The sequence below is a fragment of the Oryza glaberrima genome, chromosome 4 (genome assembly GCF_000147395.1).
Source record: "Oryza glaberrima chromosome 4, OglaRS2, whole genome shotgun sequence".
NCBI lineage: Eukaryota > Viridiplantae > Streptophyta > Magnoliopsida > Poales > Poaceae > Oryza > Oryza glaberrima.
In genome coordinates, this window is record NC_068329.1 from 30,231,031 (window position 1) to 30,256,284 (window position 25,254).

Sequence of the window (25,254 nt, forward strand, 5' to 3'; positions counted from 1 at the left end):
ATGCTGCTTTGCCGTGGGCGCTCGGGCGAGGCCGGTGCAGCGGGCCAGTGGATGCCGCTTGCCATGCGACCACGCGTGAGGACGCAAAGACCGCCGCGGAACACGGGGTAGGCAGCACGAGCAGCGTGGCCGAGCACGACTGCACGACCGCGCGAGTGGTCGCCAGTCTTGCGGCGAAGATACAAGCCCAAGGTTTAGGCCAACAGATTTTTCAATGCGTCAAATGATTCTTCTCACCTTTTTTTTTATCTGCATGTTGTAACATTAACTGCTGGCAAAGCCCATTCGCACGAACTGCAACACTAGATAATACTATGGGATCCCTGATATTATTTCCAACTCATCGGTTCCGGACACCAACAAATGCTGTGTCCATCGACGAATTACAGGTGCAATGCCTCAACGAGGCAGACACATTTTGAAAGGGAAAACAACATGGCAAAAAGGACAAATATCAGCCAAGCTAGTAGTAAACGGTTAACATCAGCGCAAGGCATTTTCCTATGAGAATTAGGAAGATAATCTCCCTAGTTCCGATCCTACATCTTATTGAAAAGGATGTTCCAATCCTACAAAATTTGGAACGTCTGCCAGTCATATGAACCGGCTTCTTTGGTTTCTATTCTCAGGCACATGGGCATCGATGTTCATCTGTACTTCAGAGGAATCATGCACATCCTGCTGCCTGAGAGTTACTGTTAACATTTTCAGATGGTGCTTTCGCCTGTCAACCGAGGGGCCTCGACAGTCTTGGCCGCTGGTCGGTTCCTTCTGAGTCTGTTTTTGAGTTTACTGAAAGGCCGCCAGTGCCATCTGTGGTGTGAATTGATTTGGCCCATCAGCTTCTGTTGCTCTCTTCGGAAGCCTCTCCGAGCGTACCAGGCCCCACCCCGCCACCCTAGCGCATACCTAGCAAGTTACAAAAGAAGAGTGCATCTAAGTTTATGCAAACAAATAGTCAGCATAAATACAATTTGTTACTAGCACTATTGTCATCAGTGTCTTGAAATCATTCCAAAACTTTATCAGACAAGTTTGCAGTCTTTTTTCCACTGTTTGGTTAGTAGCACAATCTGAGGCCATTATGCAAACAAGAAAAGAAGGAAAATTCATACTAAAGTAAGGAATTGATGCGTGGCATATGAGGTTTAACACCAGACAGTGAATTTTCCAGTTCAGAGTAAATACATGAAAAGATAACAGTTAAAATATGGCCAGTGTAGTGCATACCTCAGCGGTTTTATAGTTGGAACAAGTCAGCAGGATATACCAACGTAATAAAAAAAAAACTGTACCACTTAATGCTAGTTCTACTGGGTCTGGAAAAAAAATCAAACTCAAACTAGCAAAATAACTAACCAACAGTAGACAGCCTCCCAATCCAACATTTTCATATCCTACGTCAGAAATTTAATGTAACAGACCAATGTTTATAGTTTGCTTCAGCAGAGGATGCATTAGAACCTTATGTAGAAAGCAAGTAGCAGGCTAGTGTTACAACAATTGCATAAAATTTAAACTGTCTGGTAGTAGCGATTTCTAGAGTTGATCAATGTTTGTGAAAATTGAAGTTACATATCAACAGAAAGAACATACCCGACAACTGAGGTTGTCAATGCAGTGGCTACACAGGCTGGAGTGCTGATATTACTGGAAGTGACAATCTTTTTAATCTCTTCATGTTCGACTTTGTGAGTATCCTTCAGCTGTGACAACAAAGAAAGAAAGAAAAAGACAGAGGAAAAACATCTCAAACATTATCCATGGTAAATATTGAGAAAAAAATTACAAGAAAGCACTGAAGGACAAAAAGAAATCAAGGATGAACGAAGGAAAGCAGATGGTCCAACTCCAACCATTGCCATGGACCAGGGCAAGTTGACTATTAGGTGGTAACAAAAATCTGACCATCATCATTTCATGGAAACAGATTTAAGCATCATTATAGTGTATAGATCCAACGTCACACTCACCATGACTCATTTGAGAAACTAATAAAAGAAAAACATAATGCAATTGCAACTAAAAAAAGGTATTTGAGTATGTTATTAACATGGCAGCAAGCATGTCAGATTGGAATAGCAATACTGAACACAGAGAAAGAAACCCAGTGATACATTCAGAAATAAGTAAGCATGCTAACAGACTATACAATAAATGACTTACAGATTGTTCAATTGAGTTAAGTCTCTTATCAATCCTTGATTGTTGCATGTGCCGTAAAGAATAACCTATAAAAGAAAACTCACAGTTTATATTAGAAAATTGTAAATCCAGCAAACTTAAGTAAGAGTATAACCGAAATTCCACAGGGATTGGGCGGCAAATGAGAACGGAAGCATAAAACGGTTGTCAGATTCAGTCATGAAAGAGAAACTCAGTTGGAATGGCGTGGGAGAATGCTGGGATCATTTAAAATAACATATAGCAGGGCAGAAAGCAGTTCATGCCAAATGGAGTGAGGTCCATCAAGGAACTAAACAAAAGAAAAATGAGCAACTACCTTCCTAATTTCCATAAACCTAATCAACAATCAGAAAGTGGGAAAGAGAACAGAGTCCAACTGCAGCCATAATGTGAGAAATATTGGTACAGTTCAGCTCCGGTTTCTAATTCAGGTATTCCCTAAAGTATTCTTGCTGAACCAACTATATAATCTAGTTTATCAGCTCAGCAGTTGCACAATCGATCGCAGCACTCGCTACATCAGCTAAAGATATAGAAAAGGCTGTCCAAATCAATCGGCATACAACTTGGCGCACTTGCTTCCACGCATCACCCACTACCAAATGACCGAAACGCTAAGATCGAGAATGGCAATACGCAGCCGAGGGAGGCAGGTAAAGCAGTAGCGTACCGGCCCATGCGGTGAGGACGGAGGCGATGGAGGTGCCGACGGTGAACACGACGCGGTGGCTCTCGAACACTTCCTGCGGGGCGGGAGCATCACGCATCAGCCGATACGGGGTTGGGGATTGATTGACCTAGGGCTAGGGGGTCGCCTACCTTGGTGGAGAAGAAGGTGTCGCGCACGGCGGCCCAGGAGTTGGACGCGCGGCGGCGGAGGTTGGGCAGCGAGAGCGCCTGGCGGGACAGCAGCGCGCGGCCGGCGCCGCCCAGCCGCCGCACCACCATCTCTCTCTCTCTCTCCGATCTCGGCGCCGCCGCGGCCGCACCGGTGGCGGAATGGGGTTCCAATTATTTTGGGGGAATTTGGGAGGGACGCGAGCGAGCGAGCGAAGCGAGAGAACGAGCGGACGGCTCGGCTTCAGCTCGCGGCGACACCAACTTGCGCAGGAAGAAACCCAACCTGCGGCGCTGCGCCGGCGAGGAAATCGGAGTTACCACTCGTAATCCATCGCGCAGATGCACCGGGCGCCGAATAATACTCCACTAGAATCGTACTCCCTTATTTAAAAATGTTTGAATAAGAGAGTACGATTTTTTTAATACTGCACCGGACGAGGAAATCAAAATGTTTGACATCTTTCATTTTTTTAAATACGTATTTAATCATTCGTCTTATTTAAAAAATTTAAGTAAATTATTCTTTTCATATCATTTGATTCATTGTTAAATATACTTTCATGTACACATATAATTTTACATATTTTACAAGCTTTTTAATAAAATAAATGGTTAAATATGTAATTAAAAAGTCAACGGTATCAAATATTTTGAAACAGAAGGAATATTGTATTTCGATGGCATACGGGAGGGAAATCGTGTATTTCTAATTAATTCTTAGACATTCTTACTGCACTGCCCGTATATCGGTATATGTATAACCATTAATAATTGGGTTATTTGGTATTGTTTGTGGTACAAGGAGTTTATAAATTTTTGGAGGTAGAATATAAGTTATACTTGGATCATATATACTCTCATCAACTGATAATTTGTAGAAATGATATCATTTTCTATATTACTTGGGATCAGAAATTGCCAAAGACGATAGACGATACCACTTCTATATAAACGTAATGTCAGGATTATCTCTACTGTTTTCATCCTCGCTATCAAAGCTAGGAGTTTATAATTTTACTATTTTTAAAAAGATATTGAGAGTTATCATATTTTTAATTGTAAGTTTGATATCTTCAAGTACTATGTATCTCTGGGTATCCCGAGGTACTATTTGTAATATAAATATATTTTAGATATTTTCTTTAAGTATCATAAAATTTCTCATGGAGTATATACATGATGATGAGATGTGCCCATCAGCCCATAATCTGTGGCAAGGCTTGTAATCTTGAATTCTCAGCAAACCAAGCACAGTTTTCACCGGATTGCTCGTATTCAAACTATGTACTACTACTCTACTAGAATTGATTTGCTCGTCAAATTGTTCCGTTCAATTGATCAATTTGCTGGTTGTCGTACACCAACCCGCTACTTGTGGCTTATCCAGTTCTCCTATACATTACTTTTCTCTGGACAGTCGCTTGCAAACCCAATAAATAAAAACAATAATTTTGATATTTTGCTGTTTTGATACATTGCGAGATGAACAAACAAAAGATGGATCAGACCGTATTCGCCCTTAAAGATTGGGATATTTGTTCTATCAAGAACATCATGACATAAGTTAGAAAATCTCTAGATTTTTTCCTTTTTGAATTTGCTAAATATCATTTTAAAAATAGGACCAAAATCTTGCAAATTTTTAACCTTAGAATTTTCTTTGTGATTCGTGCTCCAATCACCTAGCTCCTTTTTCTCCAACTCGGACATAGCTCCAGTGATCGATGATGACTTGATGAGTTAGGATTAAGGATCTTGTGTGGCTATATTGTGCTCCGTTTTTTTTGGTTCACTTGTTACATACGATTCATTACCTTTAGTTTGTTTATAAATTCACGTTCACTTTGTGTTTGTAAGTCATGAAAAAGCTAATATCATTTTCTTTCAAAACATGGTACAAACACAAATACTCGTATATACGCGGACGCACACGTTATTCATACGAGCACATTCGAAAAAATACGATAGTATATCTCGAGATTGATAAGATTGAACATAAGCATCTCGCCGTCGATGGTATGTTGATAACCATAAGTTAGGATTTAAAGTCAAGTTTGCATGTACTATTGTAAGAAACCCAATGGCAGAGCTCAGTTCGCAGCCAAATAGCATTTTTCTTCAAAGATAAAAATTAATTTGCTTTATTTAAAGGTGTCTTTTTCATCAATGAACTATTTCGAAGTGCGATACGTCAATTTTTGCCGTAGAAAAAAGGTTTTAAGTGTACTCCATTCGTTTAAGGCCTACTTGGCGAGTTGGGCACAGAGTACCATTTGCTGGATAACTGATGATTTAACCCATAAAATTATTTAAAAATCACTTTCATGATCATTTGCTTGCCACGATAGAGTTCATTCCCCTTGTTGATTGTTGCCAATGCGGCGATGCCACACCTAGTCCCTACTCCCTACCAAGCAAACTGATCGGCACGTGAAATAAGATTTTGTAAGGGACAGAAAGTTATGGGAGGAGGATCACAAAGGAGATATGTGTGGCTAGAGGAAAAAAGGATCAAAAAATAAATAAAATGCATATGAGATGATAAGTGATAATGCATGCAAGTGGCTTAATGCATGTTTACTTTGATGTCAAAAAAAAATCTTACCAAATTTTGGCATTATCAAAATTTTAGTATAGTTGTCAAAATTTTAGCACGATTTATTATATAGTCACCAAAATTTGACAACAAATTAAATGTAGCTATTTTTTTAGCAACTTTACCAAAATTTGATAAGGTTGAAAATGACATCAAAGTGAACAGCCCTTAAGCTTAAGCTTGTGCAATGATTTACAAGAAGGGGAAAAAAGTTGATCGAGATTGATGCCGACGAACATATGCGTGGAAGCAATGCTAAATAGCTAGCGCGTGTAGAAATCGTAGGCGTGTACTCATGAATTTCGTATAGAAATGTGTAGGAATAAAGTAGATCGTAATCCAAGAAAGCGAGGAAAAATTAGGTGTTTGATTTTGAAACTCAAGAGGGCCATTCCTTGTCAATTATCGCGTAAAGAATAGTGGTACAGACTATTGTCGAGTCGAATACAAGCATCTAATTGGGAAAAGATGACGAGCAGTAGAATCGTCTTCTCCGGTTGCTTCGATTCGGTGTGGATTCCTATCAGAGCCGCAGGTCCGTGCACAGGTCGACGTGGTCCCGGTCCAGCGGCGGCGGGAGGTTGAGGTCGAACGCCGCCACGCGGGACCGAACGGTGGAGGCGTCGTCGGCGTCGTCCACGACGGAGGCCGACGAGGCGCAGTCGCTGTGGCAGCCGGCGTCGGGCGCCGGTGGCGCGGGCCGCGGGACCCGCCTCCGGGGCACCGCCGCCGCCGTGGCCGCCGGTCTGGGCCCGCGAGGCCCGCTTGAGGACTCGACGGTGGAGCTCGCGCTGCACGCGGGGCCGGCCACCGGCGGCGCCGCCGCCGCCGCCTTCCCGGGGAGGTGATAGTGGGGCGACGGGAGCGGGAGGGAGGAGACGAGCGGGAAGTTGGTTCTGGCGAGCGGGCCGCGGAGGTTCCGCGCGGCGACATCGTAGGCCCGCGCCGCGGCCTCGGCGGAGTCGTAGGTGCCGAGCCACACGCGCGCCCGCTTCGCCGGGTCCCGGATCTCCGCCGCGAACCTCCCCCACGGCCGCTTCCTCACCCCCCTGTACCTCGGCGCCGCCGCCTCGCACATGACCTCTCCCCCCACCATCTCCACAAATCAACAAACACCTCCTCGGCGCGGCGCTGCAACGCGAGAAGGCTTGAGCTGCTGCGCTGCTGGGTTGAGCTGAGACGCGGCGGATTTGGCTACGGGGAGAAGAGGGGGTGGAGGGGGTAGAAGAAGGAGGAGGGCGTCGCGTGGTGGGAGGCGACGCGGGGGGGAGGAGGGGGATAGCTTTGGGCAGCCGCTTCCCACCTTCCCCACTGCCTCCTCCCCCTCTCTCTCGTCGTCCTCTTCTCTTCATCGCGGTCCATTACTTTTCGTCCGCGATTTTTCTCTCTCTCTCTCTCTCTTCTGTGTCGTTGCCGAGTTTACTTCGTATTCCCGCGTCGAGTTGTGGCGCAGCAATAACACGTTTCGCTTTGCCTCTTTCGGTGTTAGCTGCTGCCGCCGCTCTCTCTCACGCACGCACAGCACAGGTCGCTGTGCTGTCCACTACTACGTGGAACGGACTCCCGCCGCACTAACCCGAAGATTTCTCCAGGATTTGCTCGAATTAAACACCCAAACACTGACGACGCGGGATTCGAATCCGTGGCTCCGTGCGTCTGGAGTGAAATCGTTATTACAGCGAGAGGTAGGAGTACTCCATGTACCGCGGAGTTTAAAACGAATGATGAATCATGATGACCTTCCAGCTGACTGTCCGTGTCCGGGCGAGTTTTTGATTTGGTCGTCTTGTTTACCGTCGCTAGTAATTACTGTTGGTCAGACGTACTGTAGTTCATTTAGGTCGTGGGTCGCTTTAGAGCAAGTTTAATAGAAGAGCTCACTAATTACTATTAGTCAATATTAAAGCTAATATGTATAGTAGATTGGTTATAAGTTTATCTTTATTTTTTTCATCCTCTCTCTTTCTCTCACCATGAATTTAATGCATATTTCTTGGAGTTTGTGTGCAGTTAGCTCTTGCATGAGAGCCAACACTCCCCACTTTTGTTTATCTCTCTCTTCCACATAAGCATATAGTTTGTTTATAGCCCACTATTATCCTTGCTCTTAATACACCGGCGCTAAGCTCACGGTATGTACTAACTCCGTCCCAAAATAAATGCAGCGATATCCGTGCCCAACGTTTGACTGTCCGTCTTATTTAAAAAATTTGTGAAAAATTTGAAAAATATTTAGTTACGCATAAAGTACTATTTATGTTTTATCATCTAATAGCAATAAAAATACTAATCATAAAAATTTTTTAAATAAGACGAACGGTCAAACATTAAACGTGAACAGTGTAAAACTATATTTATTTTGGGACGGAGGGAGTACATGCTAGTAACATGCATGAGGGAATTACCCACACTGTCATGTCGTTTCATTCTAGCCGGGGTTTGTTAACATGGCGCCATCATCCAACTTATAGCTATTAGTTCAACCATATATCTGTGCAAACCAAACTTTGTCTCCATAGCATTGCTAATTGCTCCTACTCATTAGGCCTCAATCAATGTTTAGACCTACATGTCTAAAGAAACAAACACCGATTGATAAGGGCTATTTGGTTCGCAGCTACTTGTTCCAGTTTCCAAAAGAAACAAGAATTTTAAGAAATTTTATATATAATATATTTTTTTTCACTGATTTCCATACTGTTCACCATTTCAATTATTCCAAAACTAATAAGATGTTTAAAGAGAACCCAAGCAATTCAAATTTGACTAAAGTAGCAAAAAGAAAAATTCTAATATAACCTTAGTTTACTTGTAATAACCTAATAATCATTATATTTTGAAACAAAGGGAGTACAACTTATCTCGTGTAAGTTCAATTGAGTTAGACATCCGTTTGATTCATGCTATACATGAACGTCTCTTACGTTATTGACGCATAAAAGTGTGGCATATGGTTGATTCCTCTAACTAAATTGCCATTCATATGCTAGCCAAATGTTAGGCGTATTAGTAAGAAGTAAAAAAATGTGGCATGCTTACATAAATTGTAGGATATTTAGTTGCCGGGAGCGTATCTTATGTACACATATTCTTGCATATATATACCGTGCACACCAACTAAAAATTGTCACAAAAAATTCTATAAAAATTCGTACATGTACTTCCAATAGTATTACATCTACGTGCAAAGTGGCATCTTCAAATTCATTCTACATAAAGAGTAACAAAAAGATAGAATTCTGACAAAATTACAACCTTAAAACTGTTAGATTTTTTATGGCTAAAATATAATGAATTTGGCGTTAAGATTTTAACCCTATGTGTAATACTATTGAAAGTACATGTATGAATTTTTTAGATTTTTTATGATATTTTTTAATTGGTGTGTACATGTGTACACGTGAGAGCTTGTGCGTATAGGATATGTTGCCTTAGTTGCCAGTCATGTCTAAGTTTTGAAAAATTTAACTAACGCATATGCAGCTATTTGGTTGCGTCATATGTATGGAAAGATTCATTTCTAATAAATTATACCCCATACGTCAATGATAAAAAGTGTGAAAATATTTTCTTAGAAAATGTCCGGTAGCTATTATTGTTGAAAATCACTAAAAGCTATCTTATCTGTCCCAAAATAAATACTCCATCCGTCCTATAATATAAGGGATTTTGAGTTTTTATTTGCACCGTTTGACCACTCATCTTATTAAAAAAATTGAAATTATTATTTAATTTTTTGTGACTTACTTTATTATCCAAAGTACTTTAAGTGCAACCTTTCGTTTTTTATATTTGCACAAATTTTTTGAATAAGATGAGTGGTCAAACAGAGTAAGCAAAAATTCAAAATCCCTTATATTATGGGACGGAGAGAGTACAGTTTTATACTGTTTATGTCCAACGTTTAACCACATGTCTTATTTGAAAAATTTTTACGATTAATATTGTTTTTGTTATTATATGATAAAACATGAATAGTACTTTATGTGCAACTAGTTTTTTAAATTTATTTTGTAAAATTTTTAAATAAGACAAATAGTCAAACGTTAGACACGTAAATCCATGACTGAACTTATTTAGAGACGGAGTTAGTACATTAATTTCAATCTGCGGCTCGCAACGCTGCCGCAAAACTTCCGTCCATATCATTTCACCGTGTAAATATGATTTCACCTTGGGCCTCTTTAGTTCTTCAAATCTTTTTCTCAAAAACATCACATCGAATCTTTAGAGACATGCATGAAACATTAAATATAAATAAAAAAAACTAATTGCACAGTTATGGAGGAAATCGCGAGACGAAACTTTTATGCCTAATTAGTCCGTGATTAGCCATAAATACTACAGTAACCCACATGTGCTAATGACGGCTTAATTAGTCTCAAAAGATTCGCCTCGCGGTTTCCAGGCGAGTTCTGAAATTAGTTTTTTCATTTATATCTGAAAACCTTTTCAGACATCCGGTCAAACGTTCTAACAAGATACCAAAAATTTCCTTTTCCCTAATTAAACACACCCCTTGTACCGATCGGGAAGAAAACGGGGATCTACTGACAGGTCACACAGCTCGCAGCAATCAGGCGCTCGCTGCGGCGCTGCCTCCTGCCCGGACTCGTCCATCCTGTGGCTGGCTGGCTGCGCGCACCGCGCGGTTGGCACGCACCGCCCGACGCACACCTCCCCGTGGGTGGAGTCACGCCTCACGCAGTGGCTCCCACACCACACACGTCGACCTCGACCCCACAAGCCAGTGGCGGGCGCGCAGCGGGTGGTCGCCCGCCCGCCAACCCACGCGGCTGCGCGGGGCGCGCGGCCAGAGGGACGTCGACGCGTGGTGCCGTGGTGGTGTCGCTCGCGCCGCCCGAGAAGCGCACCGTCTTTTGATGCGACGCGATGTGACTCGCCCGACCCAACTCGGGAACTGAGGCCACGCGCGGGGCCCCGTTTTTGACCGCGTCGCCACCGCGACCAGGCCAAGTCTTCCATCCCATCTCCCGCCGCGTGCGCTGCTGTTCCTCTGGGCCGCCTAACCCTTTCGCGGGCTGAAAGTAGCCTGAAACCGCGAGAAGCCCAAGAAGACACCGCGAGGTCCATGGCGCATTTGCCGCGGCGATCGAGCCGTTTACTCTTTAAAACCCGCGCGGGAGCCGATCCCCCGCGCGCGGCAATCGGGGCATTCGCCAGCCACACCTCTCTCCATCCTCTCGTTCTCTCTCTGTCTCCTCTTCTCTCTCCCCCGACGGAGAGGAGAGAAGGCGAGGAGCCGGGGGAGATGGGATCGGACTCGCCGCCCAAGAAATGGGGCCTCAGGGAGCAGCGCGAAGCCTACCTCCGGTGGTTCTCCCTCGCCGACGACGGTTTGCCCCCCATCGCTGAGCACGACGCCCTCTTTATGTTTTTGTCTTCCTCGATCTTTGCCGGTGAAAATGTCTCTGAATCTGTTGGTGTATGTTGGTAGATGGAGATGGGCGCGTGACGGGGAAAGACGCGCTCAAGTTCTTCGCCATGTCGAATCTCTCCCGCCCCGAGCTGAAGCAGGTGCAAATTCTCTTTTAGGCATAATCAGAATTGTAGAAAAAAGGTGCACAATTCTGGACGACAACCGTGATTGTTCGTAGATATATATAAAAAAAGAGAGAGAAAGCCAAACGTTTGGTTATGAAATTATGATGATGCACATTTTCTTCTGTTATGAAATTATGATCACAATCCACAAGCATTACATTTTTCCTTGGGGCATTTAGGTCTGGGCAATCGCTGATTCCAAGCGTCAGGGTTATCTTGGATTCTCGGAGTTTATGACCGCAATGCAGGTATGTTCGTGACACTGATTTATTTTTGTGGGGCATTTGTATTTGATGCTGCAATTGATATGGTACATTAAAGCACATGCCGATGTGCAGCTGGTTTCTCTTGCACAAGCTGGGAATGAGATTAGTCAGGACACCCTTGCACATGCAGGTAAAACTGATGCAATTAGTAATTATATATACTTTTTTTTAGATAATGGAAATAGGTTACATCTCCGGCCTCTGCCCGTAGGCAGTAATTATATATACTTTTCTGAAGAAACTATTGGCATACTCACCATCACCTTTTACATCAGATTTGGAGACGTTGCTACCTCCGACAATGGAAGGTCTGGACAAAAAACTAGTATGTCTGCATCGATCTTTTAGTTTCATTTGCGTTGGAAAATGCTGCAGCTACAGCACACGGACATTTTAATTTCTCTAACCATTTCTCCATTTTTTTGATCCTGAAAGAAAAAGAATTCTATGAGCAAGAGCAACTCTGATATTGTCGGTATGGATTGTTACCTTTACCTAGGGGGGAGTTCCTTTTTTTTCTCTTGGTTCATTTGGCCCATATATAGTTTCCAACTTTTATCTTGCCAATCATGCAGTACGTCATCCGTCAGAATTGCCTGCATCAGCCAACTGGTTTAACTCCAAGTCAGGAAAGAAGGTACAACAATAACGCAGGTGCTGATAATATGAGTACATATTATCACAAATAGTTTTACATGATGCTAATTATTCTCTGCGCAGATTCCTTTAAGATCAGTTACTTCGATCATCGATGGGTTAAAGAAATCTTACATTGAGAAGTTGAGGCCACTAGAAAAAACATATCAGTTCGATGACTTTGTTTCACCTTTGCTGGTGTGTCACCTCCCTTATGAACTTCAAATTTCACATATACTATTCCATCGCTTGTTGGTGAAATAATGCTTGATACATCTTATCTATTCTGAGTGTGTTTAGTTCACGTCGAAATTGGAAGTTTGGTTGAAATTGGAACGATGTGATGGAAAAGTTGGAAGTTTATGTGTGTAGGAAAGTTTTGATGTGATGGAAAAGTTGGAAGTTTGAAGAAAAAGTTTGGAACTAAACAAGGCCTCTATTCCTCTCAGTTGGCATGCATGACTTCCTAATGGAGCTTTCTACGTCATGTTTTTCCATTTTGCAGACTAGCAGTGATTTCGATGCGAAGCCAATGGTCATGTTGCTGGGTCAGTATTCCACAGGAAAAACCACATTCATAAAGCATTTACTGAAGACAAATTATCCAGGTAAACAGGATGAAATATTGTGTTCCTTTTCCTTCTTATTGAGAATTATATTTTCCATTCTCTTTCTACACATTTTCCCTTGAAAAAAATGTAACAATATCTGAGTTGTTTCTCTTGCAGGTGCTCATATTGGTCCAGAGCCTACAACTGACAGATTTGTTGTTATTACTGTAGGTTCTATATGGAGATGTGCCAATTTGCTTTGCCTAACTTTTGTTTGTTCTACCTAACATATCTCCACTGATCTTCACTTCCCAATGATACATCCTCTCACTACTGCAGTCTGGACCTGATGAAAGATGCATCCCTGGAAACACAATTGCCGTGCAAGCAGACATGCCATATAGTGGCTTGTCATCTTTTGGGACAGCATTTCTATCAAAGTTTGAATGTTCTCAGATGCCTCATCCAGTATATTCCTTCTCTTGCACTGATTATTCTACTTCATATTTTTCATTATGTTGCACTCAGAAAGAAGCTAATTGTTAGCATCTTTTACATTGCCAAGCTACTGGATCATATAACCTTTGTGGACACTCCTGGAGTTTTATCAGGGGAAAAGCAGCGAACACAGCGTAGCTATGACTTCACTGGAGTTACATCATGGTTTGCAGCCAAGTGTGACCTAATTCTTCTCCTATTTGATCCACATAAGCTTGACATCAGTGATGAGTTCAAGCGTGTAATTGGGTCACTCAAAGGGCATGATGATAAAATACGTATAGTTCTGAACAAAGCAGACCAAGTTGATGCACAACAAGTGAGTGTTATTGCTATCCCTTTATAGTGTGATAACATATTCCATTTTCATCCTCTTTATGCATAGGAAAAAAAAATCATGGAGTGTGATAAGAAACATTGATTTGTTTTTTACATTTCAAGTGGAGACAAAAAAGAGTAGCTATGTTGATTGAAAGCAAATAACGACTTTGCTTCTGACAAATTTATCCTCAGCTCATGAGAGTCTATGGAGCACTGCTATGGTCGCTTGGGAAAGTTCTGAACACACCAGAAGTCATGCGTGTGTACATAGGGTATGATGTCATCTTCCCCAGAAGCTTCACCTTCACATATGGCAATGCATCGATCAATCTGATGGTTTTGCAATGATCACACAACCTTACCACTGACAATTCCAAATTAACATGTGACAGTTCATTTAACGACAAGCCCATTAGGGAGACAGTAGCTGGGCCACTGGGTAAAGAACTGTTTGAGAAAGAACAAGAAGACCTGCTCTCCGACCTGAACGACATTCCAAAGAAAGCCTGTGACCGTCGAGTGAGAAGCTCATCATCATCATCATCAGAAACACCTTTTCTTGCAAGATTACATATATATGCTCACTCATGCTAACCATTCATTCTGTCACTGAAAAACTGTTTGGTGTTTTCAGATCAACGAATTCGTGAAGCGTTCGAGGTCAGCCAAGGTCCATGCTCACATAATCAGCCACCTGAAGAAGGAGATGCCGGCGCTGATGGGCAAGGCCAAGGCGCAGCAGCGGCTGCTCGACACCCTCGACGAGCAGTTCGCCAAGGTTCAGAAGGAGCTGCACTTGCCGGCCGGCGACTTCCCCAGCGTGGATGAGTACAGGGAGACACTGAGCGCCTACAACTTCGACAAGTTCGAGAGGCTGAAGCCCAAGCTGGTGCAGGGCGTCGACGACATGCTCGCCTACGACATCCCCGATCTCCTCAAGAGCTTCAGGAACCCCTACGAATGAATGAGCAAGCAGCAGCAGTCAGAGAAGGCGTGTTCGACCACAATACAAGCATGGATCTTTCTTGTTCACAAAAAAAGAATGTGATCCGTGAATCGTCAATCCATCTCTTTTGTGCTCCACGAAGGCGCGATATATGGCTTTTTGTTGGCGATTTTCTTCAGTCTTCTGCAGTGATCTCTGAAGAAGGCAGTGTGACAGGAATGTGCAAAGTGAAGCCGATTGGAAAGTTTGGAACAGCGCTAAACTGGGCTTGGGCTTGCGAGATCAGAATTTGCAATGTGCTCGGCCCATGAGACCAGGTGTGTGTGTGCGGTACAGCAGCACGAGTCGCATATGTAATGTACGGGCGTGTTGCGATGCGACACGGGGCTCGGGGAAGACCGAGAAGAGCCGTGAGGAGGACCGTTTACGTGGTCGTAGGTCGTAGCATGGACTCGCGTTCGCCGTCGCGACCGATACGGCGCCACACACGCGCGGTCGCACCGCACCCAACCCCCGATTGGACCGGAGGGAGGAGAGAGCAAGTGCACGACTGCAAGAGAGATTCCCGTACACCACCCGTCAGATTCCCCCGTCTCCTCGGCTAAAGAGTTCGCACCCACCAAACCAAACACCACACGACGCGCTCCTCCCTCTCGCTGCTGCTGCTGCGGAGAACGAAGGAGAGAGGAGGACGAGCTGCGCGGGCGCCATCCAGCAGCGGCTGCGAACAGCAACGTCGTAGCCGACGGGAGCCCGCCACCTACCCGCACCAACCCGTCCCCGAGGTTGGCTTTTGGTCGAGCAGTTGGTGGGCACCTAACCCGGCGAACTCCGGCTGAAGTAAGTGCGAGTGAGTAGTAGTAGTTGGGGGTGAGGAGGATGAAGAAGTTGTACCAGGGGAAGGGCCGGAGGGTGCACCCGGCGCCGGCGCCGCAGGCGCAGGCGGATGCTGCGGCGCCGGCGGCGGTTGTGCTGCCGGCTGCTGTGCTGGCCCTGGCGTCGGCGCTCACGGCGGAGGAGCAGGAGGTGCTCGCCTACCTGCTGTCTGGAGGTGGGGCGGCCGGGGGACGCCGCCGCCGCCGCGGGGCTCACCCGCCGGAGATGGGGTGCGGGTGCTTCGGCTGCTACAAGAGCTTCTGGGCGCGTTGGGACGCGTCCCCCAACCGCCACGTCATCCACCGCATCATCGACGCCGTGGAGGAGGGCGGCGGCGGCGGCGGCGGAGCTGGCCCGCCGCGCCGCCCTCCCCGCCGCCGCCGCGGCGGCAAACGCGGAGGCGGCGACTGCGAGGAGGATGCAAGTGCCACCAAGGAGGCGGATGCCAGCGTGGAACACCACCACCACGCCTGTGGCTTCGATGGCGAGGAGGACGGCGACTACGAGGGCGATGGCGACGACGAGGAGGAGGAGGAAGAGGGCGACAGCATGGACGGCGATGCGGACGACGAGACGACGTTGAGCGAGGGCGATTGCAGCAGCAGCAGCAGCAGCAACGCCGAGAAGAGCACGGTGGGGAGGCTGGTGCGCTTCATCGGGGAGAAGGTGTGGGGAGCTTGGAACTGAGCTCCTCCTCCTCCTGCAGCTGCTGCTCCCCATGTTCTTGTAGATTAGGAGAAGGAAGAAGACGACCAAGAAGGTCAGGTCAAGGTCAGTATCAGTAGTTGTTTTGATCAAGAGCACCTCAGCTCTATGCTCCTTTTGCTGTTCTTTCTTTTGATTTCTTGCACTCTGATGAGCACTGAGGTTTGGAGGGAAAATCAAGATGGTGTAGTGTAATCCAATCCAAATTACAGTTCTTCCCTTCAATCAACCTCACTGTACCATATTTTTGCTCCTTTGGTTCAACAATGAACTTCTTTTGCAAGAGAACAATATCATTTCCATTTCTTCTCCTTGTAATTTAGGAGTAGCTGTTTTTGCATTGACTTCATGGTACTAGCATAGCATCTGGTTCTGATGGCTGCATCATGTGTATGGATGGAACTGTTGAGTGATTCCTACTGCAATGAAGAGGAATGTTTTTAGTTAATTAAACTTTTGTAAAGCTTGAGTGGGCAAGAAATCCTTTTTTATGGGATATCTGCAAATGGAGGCAGTATCAAGTTATGCTTGCCTGGTTGTACATTCCTCCTCTATTAAGGAAAAGCATATGTGCAAAGCCAATTGTTTTTTCCATGATCGTTAAGCGTGTTCCATGCACTAGTTGGGGTTCATCTCCCTGAATAATGGAATCACAGCAGCATCCTTGATGTAGTCAATTCTAACAGTTCCACAGGCAGTGTAATAGTATCTGCTAAGCAACATGTTTTCACCATCTTTTTGAAGCAAGGCTTGACCACAATCTTGAATGTGGTAAAAGAACAGCAAATTTGACCAACATGTCTTCAGCATCTTTTTGAAAGAAGGCAATGTTGTTGTCACAATTGTAAATGTGGTAAAGGAACATCAAATTTGGTTCAGACTCCTTCATGGATAAGTAATCAAGTACTGCGGTGGTGTTAGTCCCTCCTTTCCAAACACCACCTGGGTTTTTTTCCAGCCAAAAAAAGGCATGTTTTTTCATGTTAAATTTTTTACTTCTCCTTTTTGAATTTTAGTACATTTGTACCCTTTTTCTTTTCAGCTACCCTGTTGGACGGCTCGAAAAAGAAGCATTAGAGCTTTCCTCTTGCACTGCACTGGTACTCTTGAAAAGAATGTGAATAGAAAATAGTGCTACTTGCAATGTGCAAATTGCAAAACGAAAGTTAGCCGTGAACGAGCTATAGTTTTCACCCAAGGACGTGTACTCCACAAAATTTGTTAGTATTTCCTTTAGTACAATCAGTGCAAAGCTTTATTGAACTTTAATACTCCTTGCTACCACTGCTGAGATTTTACGACTTCTTTAGTTCTTCCTCCATCTCATCAGTGACACATTGATGTGCTACTATTAAGCACAAGCTGAGCACCAAATGCAAAGGGAGCCCCTAGTGGCTGTGTTTAGATCCAAAGTTTGGATCCAAACTTCAGTCCTTTTCTATCGCATCAACTTGTCATACACACACAATTTTTCAGTCACAATCATCTCTAATTTTAATCAAAATCCAAATTTTACGCTGAATAAACACAGCCTGACTGTCACTGTTATCGTAGTACTACAGTACGAGATGGACAGGAAGCAGGTTGCTGACAATTTATGGGCTCTGCACTGCACCTCTCTCTGTAGAGAGATCAACAAGCTGCAGCACGGAGAGGCAGAGGCAGAGGCAGAGGCCGGTTGGAAAAAGAAACGAGACGTACAAGAAGAAATGCTGCATTTGATGGCTACTACTGATGTTTTCGATCGGCAGTTTGGCAGGCGGGCGCTGCTCTGCGAAGATGCAAAGGCAAAAAGAAAACGAGAGCCATGACGACGCCGCAGTGCGGATGCAGAGGCAGGGGACCCTTGTATGACGGAGGCATCAGTATACCTCCTCCATTATTGGGCTCCATTTGCTCCTGCGAGATTTGATCTCAAATTCGATTTCGATTTTGGAGGATGGTTATCATAGCTCATTCAATTTTGGAGTAGCTTGAATTGAATTCTCCCGTCCTAAATGTCATTCAATTTTGGGGGAGTACGTCTGCACTGCAAGTGTGTGTGGGCCAAACTCGGGTTAAATTTTGATCGGTCGCTCTCACTCTCGTTCAGCACAGTCGCCAGCGACAGCGACAGTGCGCTCCGTGGAGAGGCCAATGGTCAGCGGCGCGGAGCCCTGAATTGCAGTCAGCAGCATATGCGTCCATCATTTTCAAACGCACTGTTTCCTATGAATTTCTTACGAAAATCTTCTCAAATTAGGCCCCGTGAGTTGTATGCAGTGTTTGAAATTTCGGAAATTTCGCCCCCACCGAAATGCTAACATCTCACCCGAAAATTTCGGTTTTTTGTAATTTTTTGTGAATTTGATTAAATTTTATTCAAATTTATACAAAATCCGTCAAAATTCAAAAAATTTTGTACGAATTTTTTCTGAAATTTCAGTTCTATTTCTCAGCTGCGGCAGAAATGCTGATTTCGAAATTTAAAACCCTGGTTGTATGAAAAACACAAAAATTTTAGAGGATTTTAATTCTAAAAAAAATCCTACAAAGATATTTGAAATAAAAGATTGAATTCTTATTTTCCTTAAAAAAATCTTATGAAATGGACAATGCTATACAAATTTCGAAGAAAAGTTAATAAGAGCTTAAAACTTTCTGAAAAGTTGAGTTTATCTCTCTCAGCCAGTTCATATCTTTTTCTTGCTATCTAACTAAACAATCATTTCTATGTTTTACAGTACTCCGTAATTTTTCTATCAACATTTCATGTTTTTTTTCTATTCATGTGGTTTATTTAATCTTTTTTTTTTTGCGGGGATGGTTTATTTAATCTTATGTTTTAAACAAAGAAGACTAAAGTACATCTAAACCTCCAAAAATGTTCGTCTTGTTGGATTGCAGCAGGAAGCATTTTTGCCTAGGATACGAAGGTGGTCTCGACGACGAGGATGCGTTCTTGGCTGTACCTGACTAGCACTACATACATACTCCAAAATTATGGAGTATCATACAGTTTGTAGAGTAAAGTAGAGGCGGTGAAGATGAGACAAAGGGGAGCGGTGGGGAGGCGAGGTGAGATGGTGGCGGTGAGCACGAGGAGCGGGAATGGCGACTTGGGCTTTTGTACGCGTCGGTATTGTCGAAAGGGGGAGGCTTGCTGACCGGTTGGGAGAACGCGTCGCCGTCGTGGTGGTCGCGTTTTTCTACTGCAACATATAGCGTCCTCCCCGTCGCCTGTTCCCCGTGCTGCCGTTGCCGTTCTCGTCCTCCGATGCTTCTTCTCGTTTAAGATTTTCTTCCCTAAATCGCAATAGGTTGGGGGTACAAAAATATCGTTAGCTGGTGGAACGGTTGGCCAAATTGGGCGTCAGCTTGGATCTCGAGAGACATTTGATACATGCTGTTCTGGAAGGAAGGATTGATCTAGAGACGAACACCCATCGTTTCGTTTATTCGCGGAATAAGACAAACGACATATTTATAAATAAAAAGTAATTTGTGAACAAAATTTTTATATACATGTTTTTAGTGATCTAAAAGTAAAGGCTGAAAAATAAACATCGATGAAAAAAAATCTCAAAATCAGCTCTAAGTTTAAAGCTGAAATTTTAAAATTTAGTTGATAAGTATAGGCATAAGCGAAAAGATAAGGCCCGAAGTGTGCTTAGCTCAATTTATCGGGTCTCTTGCGGTAAAACTTGAATTATTCCAGTATTTATATGTACTACATGTTAATTTTGCAAGTTGTGTATACGTATTTCTAATGCAACTTGGGCTGAATTGCATTTTATTCCAAACAAACTGGGGGCCCGAAATACATTTTATTCCAAACGGTAATGACTTAAGTTATTCCGAAATTCTTTAAGTAGACATCTACGATCAGGCCAAATAGGTCAAGCAGAGTAGACTACGAATTTTCATGTACGTATAACATCCTCTGTTTTGAAAGCTAAAGTTCGAAAAAGGCACTATTCGCACCACTCTTCACAAAATCGTTGGCAGCAGCAGCAAAGTCAAGTGTCTCGCGATCACACATCGCTGAAATGGTCAGTGGTCTGCACACGGAAACGATCAACTTGACATTGGGGTTTAAAAGTGCTGACAAGTTTAAAACCTCCGAAAGGAACACACAGTTCAGTCAGTTAAGTTTGAATTTGTGCATTAAAACTTTGAAATTGACATCGTTGTGAGGAACATAACACATGACAGACCAAATGCTTGCTTGCCAACCAAACAACAGTCCTGTAGTCATCCTCCTATGCATCCACCGCCAGCCTATGAGTCTCTTCTGTAGTACTGTCCTTTGTCGTGGGTCACTGACATGTGGACCTGAATGTGGGTCCCTTATATCAGCCACTCAAAGTCAAAGGACAGTAGTGCATATCTTTTTTCCCTGCATATGGCCTTGTTTAGATTCTAACTTTTTTCTTTAAACTTTTAACTTTTCCGTCACATCGAGCTTTCCTACACATATAAACTTCCAACTTTTCCGTCATATTGTTCCAATTTCTTCAAACTTCCAATTTTGGCGTGGAACTATACACAGGCCGAGTTTAGTTCCAAAATTTTTCTTCAAAATTCCAACTTTTCCATCACATCAAAACTTTCCTACACACACAAACTTCCAACTTTTCCGTCACATCGTTCCAATTTCAACCAAACTTTCAATTTTAGCATGAACTAAACACACCCACAGCCTATGTCCTGTCTCACAAAGTGTGGCAATGCATTCAATTTGAGAGTTTAGAATTGAACTAAATAGGGAAGGCAAAAGGGATGTTCTGTCTCACAAAGTGTGGCAACGTATTCAATTTGAGAGTTTAGAATTGAACTATAGAAAAGCAAAAGGGACCGGAATGTTGGACACTTGGACAGTTAACTGGAACACGGGGTATTTATTCAATACTTTGTCACTATATAGTAAATTCTAAGGTGCAGTTGGTCATGCCAGGAACATACAAACTCCAGCGATTGTACATGTGCGGCTATGGCCGTTACGAGTCAAATATCTGTTGACACATTGATCAATCCCAAATAAAAACTTCCAAATGAGTGTCCGTAAAGGTCAACATATTCTCCCCAAATTTTATGTACCACAGAGTGACGGCAGGCCAAAGCAATGTTAATTTTCCTTCTCCTGAGAGGCCTTTAGATGATTCTTGATCCAAGACTCAAGAGAATATAGCTCTTCCTTGGAAATCGAGTGACCAAGACCTGGATATGCCTGATTAAACAAACACAGATGATAACTTGATACAATTAAAACCAGCTTGTAAATCAAAGGTCCTCTTATGTGCAAGAAAAAAAGAAGATACATAATTACCTTAAATTCACAACTGAAACCAGCATTTTGCAAAAAAGGTGGACCAGCTTGACCAGCTTCAAACAATACTACATTGTCAGCTATTCCATGTGACCACAGAATTGGAGTCTGAAAAGTTGAAAACAGACCCAAAAAAAGAATCTAAGCTTAATAAATCATACATATAAATAGTTAATTTCACATCAAATTTCTATCCATACAGAGAAGGGTTGACCTAACATTTATGAAAGTCAAAGTTATCACTCACACATTTATGGAAGTTCAATTACAAAGGAATAAACACTACTAAATTTGCAGCGGCATTCTGGTCTGCAATCAGGATTCAACCCTCAGTCACCTCCGCCCTACTTATGGGGCAGCTACAACCTCCGGCGATCATTCTGGTCGTCGAGTATCGAGCCTTCAACCTGCTTTGCTTCTGGCGCCTTTGGAACCATCGTCATGATGTGGTCTTCCGAGGGGAAGCGCCGTCAATTCAACAACTCCTACGCTGATGCGTAGAGGATGCAATTTTGTGGGCGGAAATAATGAACTATAGAGAACACCCTGTAGCGACGCAGTGGAAACACTGCTTCTCTTCTGCTCTCTCCCTGATGTAATGCTGGATCCTTTTTATCACCCTTTACCTCCCACTTTGTCCATCTAAATGAAAATTTAGGTGGGGAAAATCCCCCCCCCCCCTCCCCCGGGTGAACATTAAAAAAAAAAAAGATCCAGCGTTGGTTCATTTCATCCTACCCTACCACCGAAGCACTAAGGTGGAGGTAAGCTCTTATTTCTAGTGAATTTGATTATACTGACACCCAACTGACATACAATTGATATGCAAGTTTGGGCCACAGTAGATCTTTACATTCATTTGATAACATTCAGGTAAGTCAGATCTTTACATTCAACCAGTTTGACAGAATTGCTACCGTTTAGTACATCCATATTTCTTAAGTTTGCTCAATGACAACTGAACAGTGTTGATCAGTAACTGCTGCGATAGACAGCACATGGATTTTTCCAAATGAATCTGCAACCAAACTTGTGTTTATGAGATATATTTAATTCAGAGACAAATCCTGGGTATGAATTTATGATCATACCAATGCAGGCATATATTCCAGAAGCGATTGAACTAAACTGCTCGCTTGCACCTTATGAAACTTCATTAAACTAAACTTGATGAATAAAGCGATTGATTGCATACCTTCCTTGCTTCAGGTGAAATCCTCTCAGTAACTGACGAACCAAAAGGCACCCACCCACTGAACACTGCGCCACCACCTAGAGTCTTGGGATAAAGCAAAACACTTGCTAATGTGAGAGCACCTGCCAACGAACATGCACTCCAATACTTAGTTCACAGTACAAAATTTCTTACCACTTCAGAAACTTACAATGCGAAGCACTAGTCCTACCTCCTTGACTGAATCCACAAACAAATATGTTCTCTGGAGGGATGCCATCAGCTACCTCCTTATCAATCATGGCGTGCACATTTTCAACAGCCTTAAGAACCCCACTGTCATCTTGTGGAGAACCCTACTCGTTGAAGATTTGAACAAGATCAATACCTACTGGTACAGTAAATTATCAGCTTAGATAAGTGGAATCAGTGAACTCACAGAGCTCATGGGTAGCTCGTGGATGTCGAACCATGACGGCATCACAGCGCCATCTGCAAGGAGGAAGAAAATCTCGTTACTGAATCAGGAGCAAATCCGAAGCAGAGAAGACGAGATGGCGCGGGGGGGCAACGAGGCGTACGGTTGCAGGAGACGGGGGAGTTCGGGGCGGAGGGGAACGCCCATTTGATGAGGCGGAACTCCGGCGCGGAGAAGAAGTTGCGGATGGGCTCGTTGGCCGGGCCGGAGTCGCCGAGTCCGTGCAGCCACAGCACGAAGCTCCGGTTGCGGGCCGCCGCCGCCGCCATGGGCGCGGGGACGAGGCGGGCGGCGAGGCCGGAGGGCGGCGCGCGGCGGCGGAGGGCGGCGGCGAGGAGGGAGGCTGCGGCGATGGCGGCGGCGAGGGAGAAGAGGAAGCGGAGGCGGCTACTCATTGGGTCATGGGCCGAAGTCAACTGGGCCGTGACGCGTCACTCAGCTTGGTCGGTGCGACAGGCTATGAGCCGGTATGGTAGTTGACCAAACTGCAATTGGTGGAATTAAAAAGGTTTGAACTGTTTTTGGGGGTTTGATTTTGTAAGTTTTGCCAAATTGTATGTGTTGATTGAAGGATCGAATGAATCGCAATGCAAATTCTAAGATGGAACGGCAGAAATTGCAAGGATCATAAACATTTATCAGATCATAATTTCACAACATAAAAAGGCATTTCGCAGTATATCAAATGTAGCACCAATGCACCAACAATGAATGGTAGCCATAAATTGGACTAGAATATCCACATCAAGAACAAGATGGAGCTATAAAAATTGGTGCCTAGGGTTTATGCCCTTTGGTTCTAAAAAAACAAGCAGCTACTGGAGATCCATCTTGTCAGATAAGGATGGCACTGGAACTCCAGTTCCTTGAGATAAACGATCCTTGATCCATTGTCGAAAATACTGGAGCTCTTCATCCACCAATGTATGCCCAAGTGTAGGATAAGCCTGGTCATTTTTATTAGTGAAAGAAAAACAGAACATTGTAGTCAGCAAACAGACAGATTCTTCAGAAAAACTGTTATTTTGTCAAATATGCTTCATTACCACCTTGAATTCGCAGTGCATGCCAATTTCTTGTAAAAATGCACACCCAGCATGCCCAGCTTCAAACAGTACCACCCCGTCAGCCATGCCATGAAACCACAAAACTGGTGTCTGCAAATTTTGAAGATTCAGTATGAAGACAAACAAATCAACCCATTTGCAGGAGGATGTGATCACCAAATGCTCGTTGCAAATATATCTGCAGCTCTGTTACCTTTCTAGCTTCAGATGGTATACTCTCAGCAAATGTTTTGCTTAGAGGAAGTGATCCACTGAACACAACACAGCCACCTAAAGTCATTGGGTAGAGTAGAACACTTGCTATGGCTAGAGCACCTGTGAAAAGGCAATTAAAATCATAGTCTTGTGAGTCCTAACTAATGCCATTACCAGAAGCATGCAGATTACTACCTCCTTGGCTTAACCCACAAACGAATATATTTGAAGGACTCGTCCCAGCAGCTACTTCTCCGTCTAACATTTCGTGCACACGCTCCACAGCTTTGAGCACTTCCTTTTCATCTCTGGCAGTTCTCTAAGAAGGACAAACGAATGTTGTTACTTTTGAACCAATAAACGATGCCATGCTAGCAAGAGAAGTCAGTATTCACCAAGCACAAGTATTTTCTTTTTGAATGAAGTTGAACAGCATTTTGGAATTTTAATAGTTAGGAGTACGAATTACAGCAGTAATAGGAACTTCCGGGATGGCGAACCAAGCCGTGATCACCTCGCCACCTACAGCAATGGTGGAAACAGACATTCAGATATGTTCCTGTTTCTCTCTGAAATTTTTTATGCGCCTTGGATTTGGAACAGATTTTGTGTATATATAAAAGTTTGGTTTTGGGTACCGTAGCAAGGGATGGAGGAGGTGGGCGCGGTGGGGAAGGAGAAGCGGACGGAGGCGAGCTCCGGCGCGGCGAAGTATGGGGCGACCTGGGCGCGGCTCTCCTCGCCCGTCTGGCCGGAGCCGTGCAGCCACAGCACGCGCCCGTACCCGCCCGCCGCCGCCATGTCCATGCGGCCGGCGGGGTTCAGCGTCAGCGATCGATCGGGGCAGCGAAGGAGCTAGGCCGCGGGGGGAATCGCCTCGTGGGCAACGGAGACGCGAAACGGAGGCCGGTCAGGTCGGATCACACCTTGGGCGTGCGCTTTGCGCCGTCCGCCTCCATCCTCATCCTGCCGTGCCCGTGCCGTGTAGCGTCCGAACTGTCGCCTCCGTCCTAGGCGAGCTGCGCTGCTGCCGATGCGACGAGAG

General features: G+C 44.2%; 6 protein-coding genes across 7 annotated transcripts; 2 read left to right on the forward strand and 4 right to left on the reverse strand.

Moving 5' to 3' along the window:
- Positions 1-307: 307 nt before the first annotated feature.
- Positions 308-3,403, reverse strand: LOC127769673 (uncharacterized). Its single transcript, XM_052295286.1, has 5 exons — positions 3,007-3,403; positions 2,858-2,930; positions 2,167-2,231; positions 1,597-1,706; positions 308-909 (listed from the first exon to the last, which is right to left on the reverse strand). The coding sequence occupies exons 1-5, from the start codon at positions 3,133-3,135 to the stop codon at positions 708-710; spliced, it is 579 nt and encodes a 192-aa protein (XP_052151246.1). The 5' UTR covers positions 3,136-3,403; the 3' UTR covers positions 308-707.
- Positions 3,404-5,988: 2,585 nt separating this feature from the next.
- Positions 5,989-7,088, reverse strand: LOC127769716 (ethylene-responsive transcription factor 7-like). Its single transcript, XM_052295336.1, has one exon. It carries the CDS (start codon positions 6,717-6,719, stop codon positions 6,147-6,149), a length of 573 nt encoding a protein of 190 aa, XP_052151296.1. The 5' UTR covers positions 6,720-7,088; the 3' UTR covers positions 5,989-6,146.
- Positions 7,089-10,788: 3,700 nt separating this feature from the next.
- On the forward strand, positions 10,789-14,575 carry LOC127771420 (EH domain-containing protein 1-like). Its single transcript, XM_052297333.1, has 15 exons — positions 10,789-10,980; positions 11,082-11,161; positions 11,368-11,436; positions 11,527-11,584; positions 11,730-11,779; positions 11,890-11,929; positions 12,030-12,091; positions 12,175-12,288; positions 12,596-12,698; positions 12,819-12,868; positions 12,981-13,109; positions 13,207-13,458; positions 13,653-13,732; positions 13,853-13,979; positions 14,095-14,575. The coding sequence occupies exons 1-15, from the start codon at positions 10,896-10,898 to the stop codon at positions 14,422-14,424; spliced, it is 1,629 nt and encodes a 542-aa protein (XP_052153293.1). The 5' UTR covers positions 10,789-10,895; the 3' UTR covers positions 14,425-14,575.
- A 125-nt stretch (positions 14,576-14,700) lies between these two features.
- Positions 14,701-16,440, forward strand: LOC127771421 (uncharacterized). The gene has a single exon (XM_052297334.1). The coding sequence runs from the start codon at positions 15,286-15,288 to the stop codon at positions 15,967-15,969; it is 684 nt and encodes a 227-aa protein (XP_052153294.1). The 5' UTR covers positions 14,701-15,285; the 3' UTR covers positions 15,970-16,440.
- A 4,407-nt stretch (positions 16,441-20,847) lies between these two features.
- On the reverse strand, positions 20,848-23,393 carry LOC127772048 (probable carboxylesterase Os04g0669500). Of its 2 annotated transcripts, XM_052298023.1 has the most exons (6): positions 23,051-23,371; positions 22,909-22,961; positions 22,702-22,825; positions 22,491-22,612; positions 21,296-21,403; positions 20,848-21,196 (listed from the first exon to the last, which is right to left on the reverse strand). In XM_052298023.1, the coding sequence occupies exons 1-6, from the start codon at positions 23,340-23,342 to the stop codon at positions 21,095-21,097; spliced, it is 801 nt and encodes a 266-aa protein (XP_052153983.1). In that variant the 5' UTR covers positions 23,343-23,371; the 3' UTR covers positions 20,848-21,094. The 2 variants fall into 2 exon arrangements, with proteins under 2 accessions (XP_052153983.1, XP_052153984.1); XM_052298024.1 differs by lacking the exons at positions 20,848-21,196; positions 21,296-21,403 and adding an exon at positions 21,410-22,313 and having other exon boundaries at positions 23,051-23,393.
- A 188-nt stretch (positions 23,394-23,581) lies between these two features.
- LOC127772050 (probable carboxylesterase Os04g0669600) lies at positions 23,582-25,182 on the reverse strand. Its single transcript, XM_052298027.1, has 6 exons — positions 24,848-25,182; positions 24,679-24,731; positions 24,405-24,528; positions 24,208-24,329; positions 23,997-24,104; positions 23,582-23,894 (listed from the first exon to the last, which is right to left on the reverse strand). The coding sequence occupies exons 1-6, from the start codon at positions 25,014-25,016 to the stop codon at positions 23,763-23,765; spliced, it is 708 nt and encodes a 235-aa protein (XP_052153987.1). The 5' UTR covers positions 25,017-25,182; the 3' UTR covers positions 23,582-23,762.
- Positions 25,183-25,254: the final 72 nt, after the last annotated feature.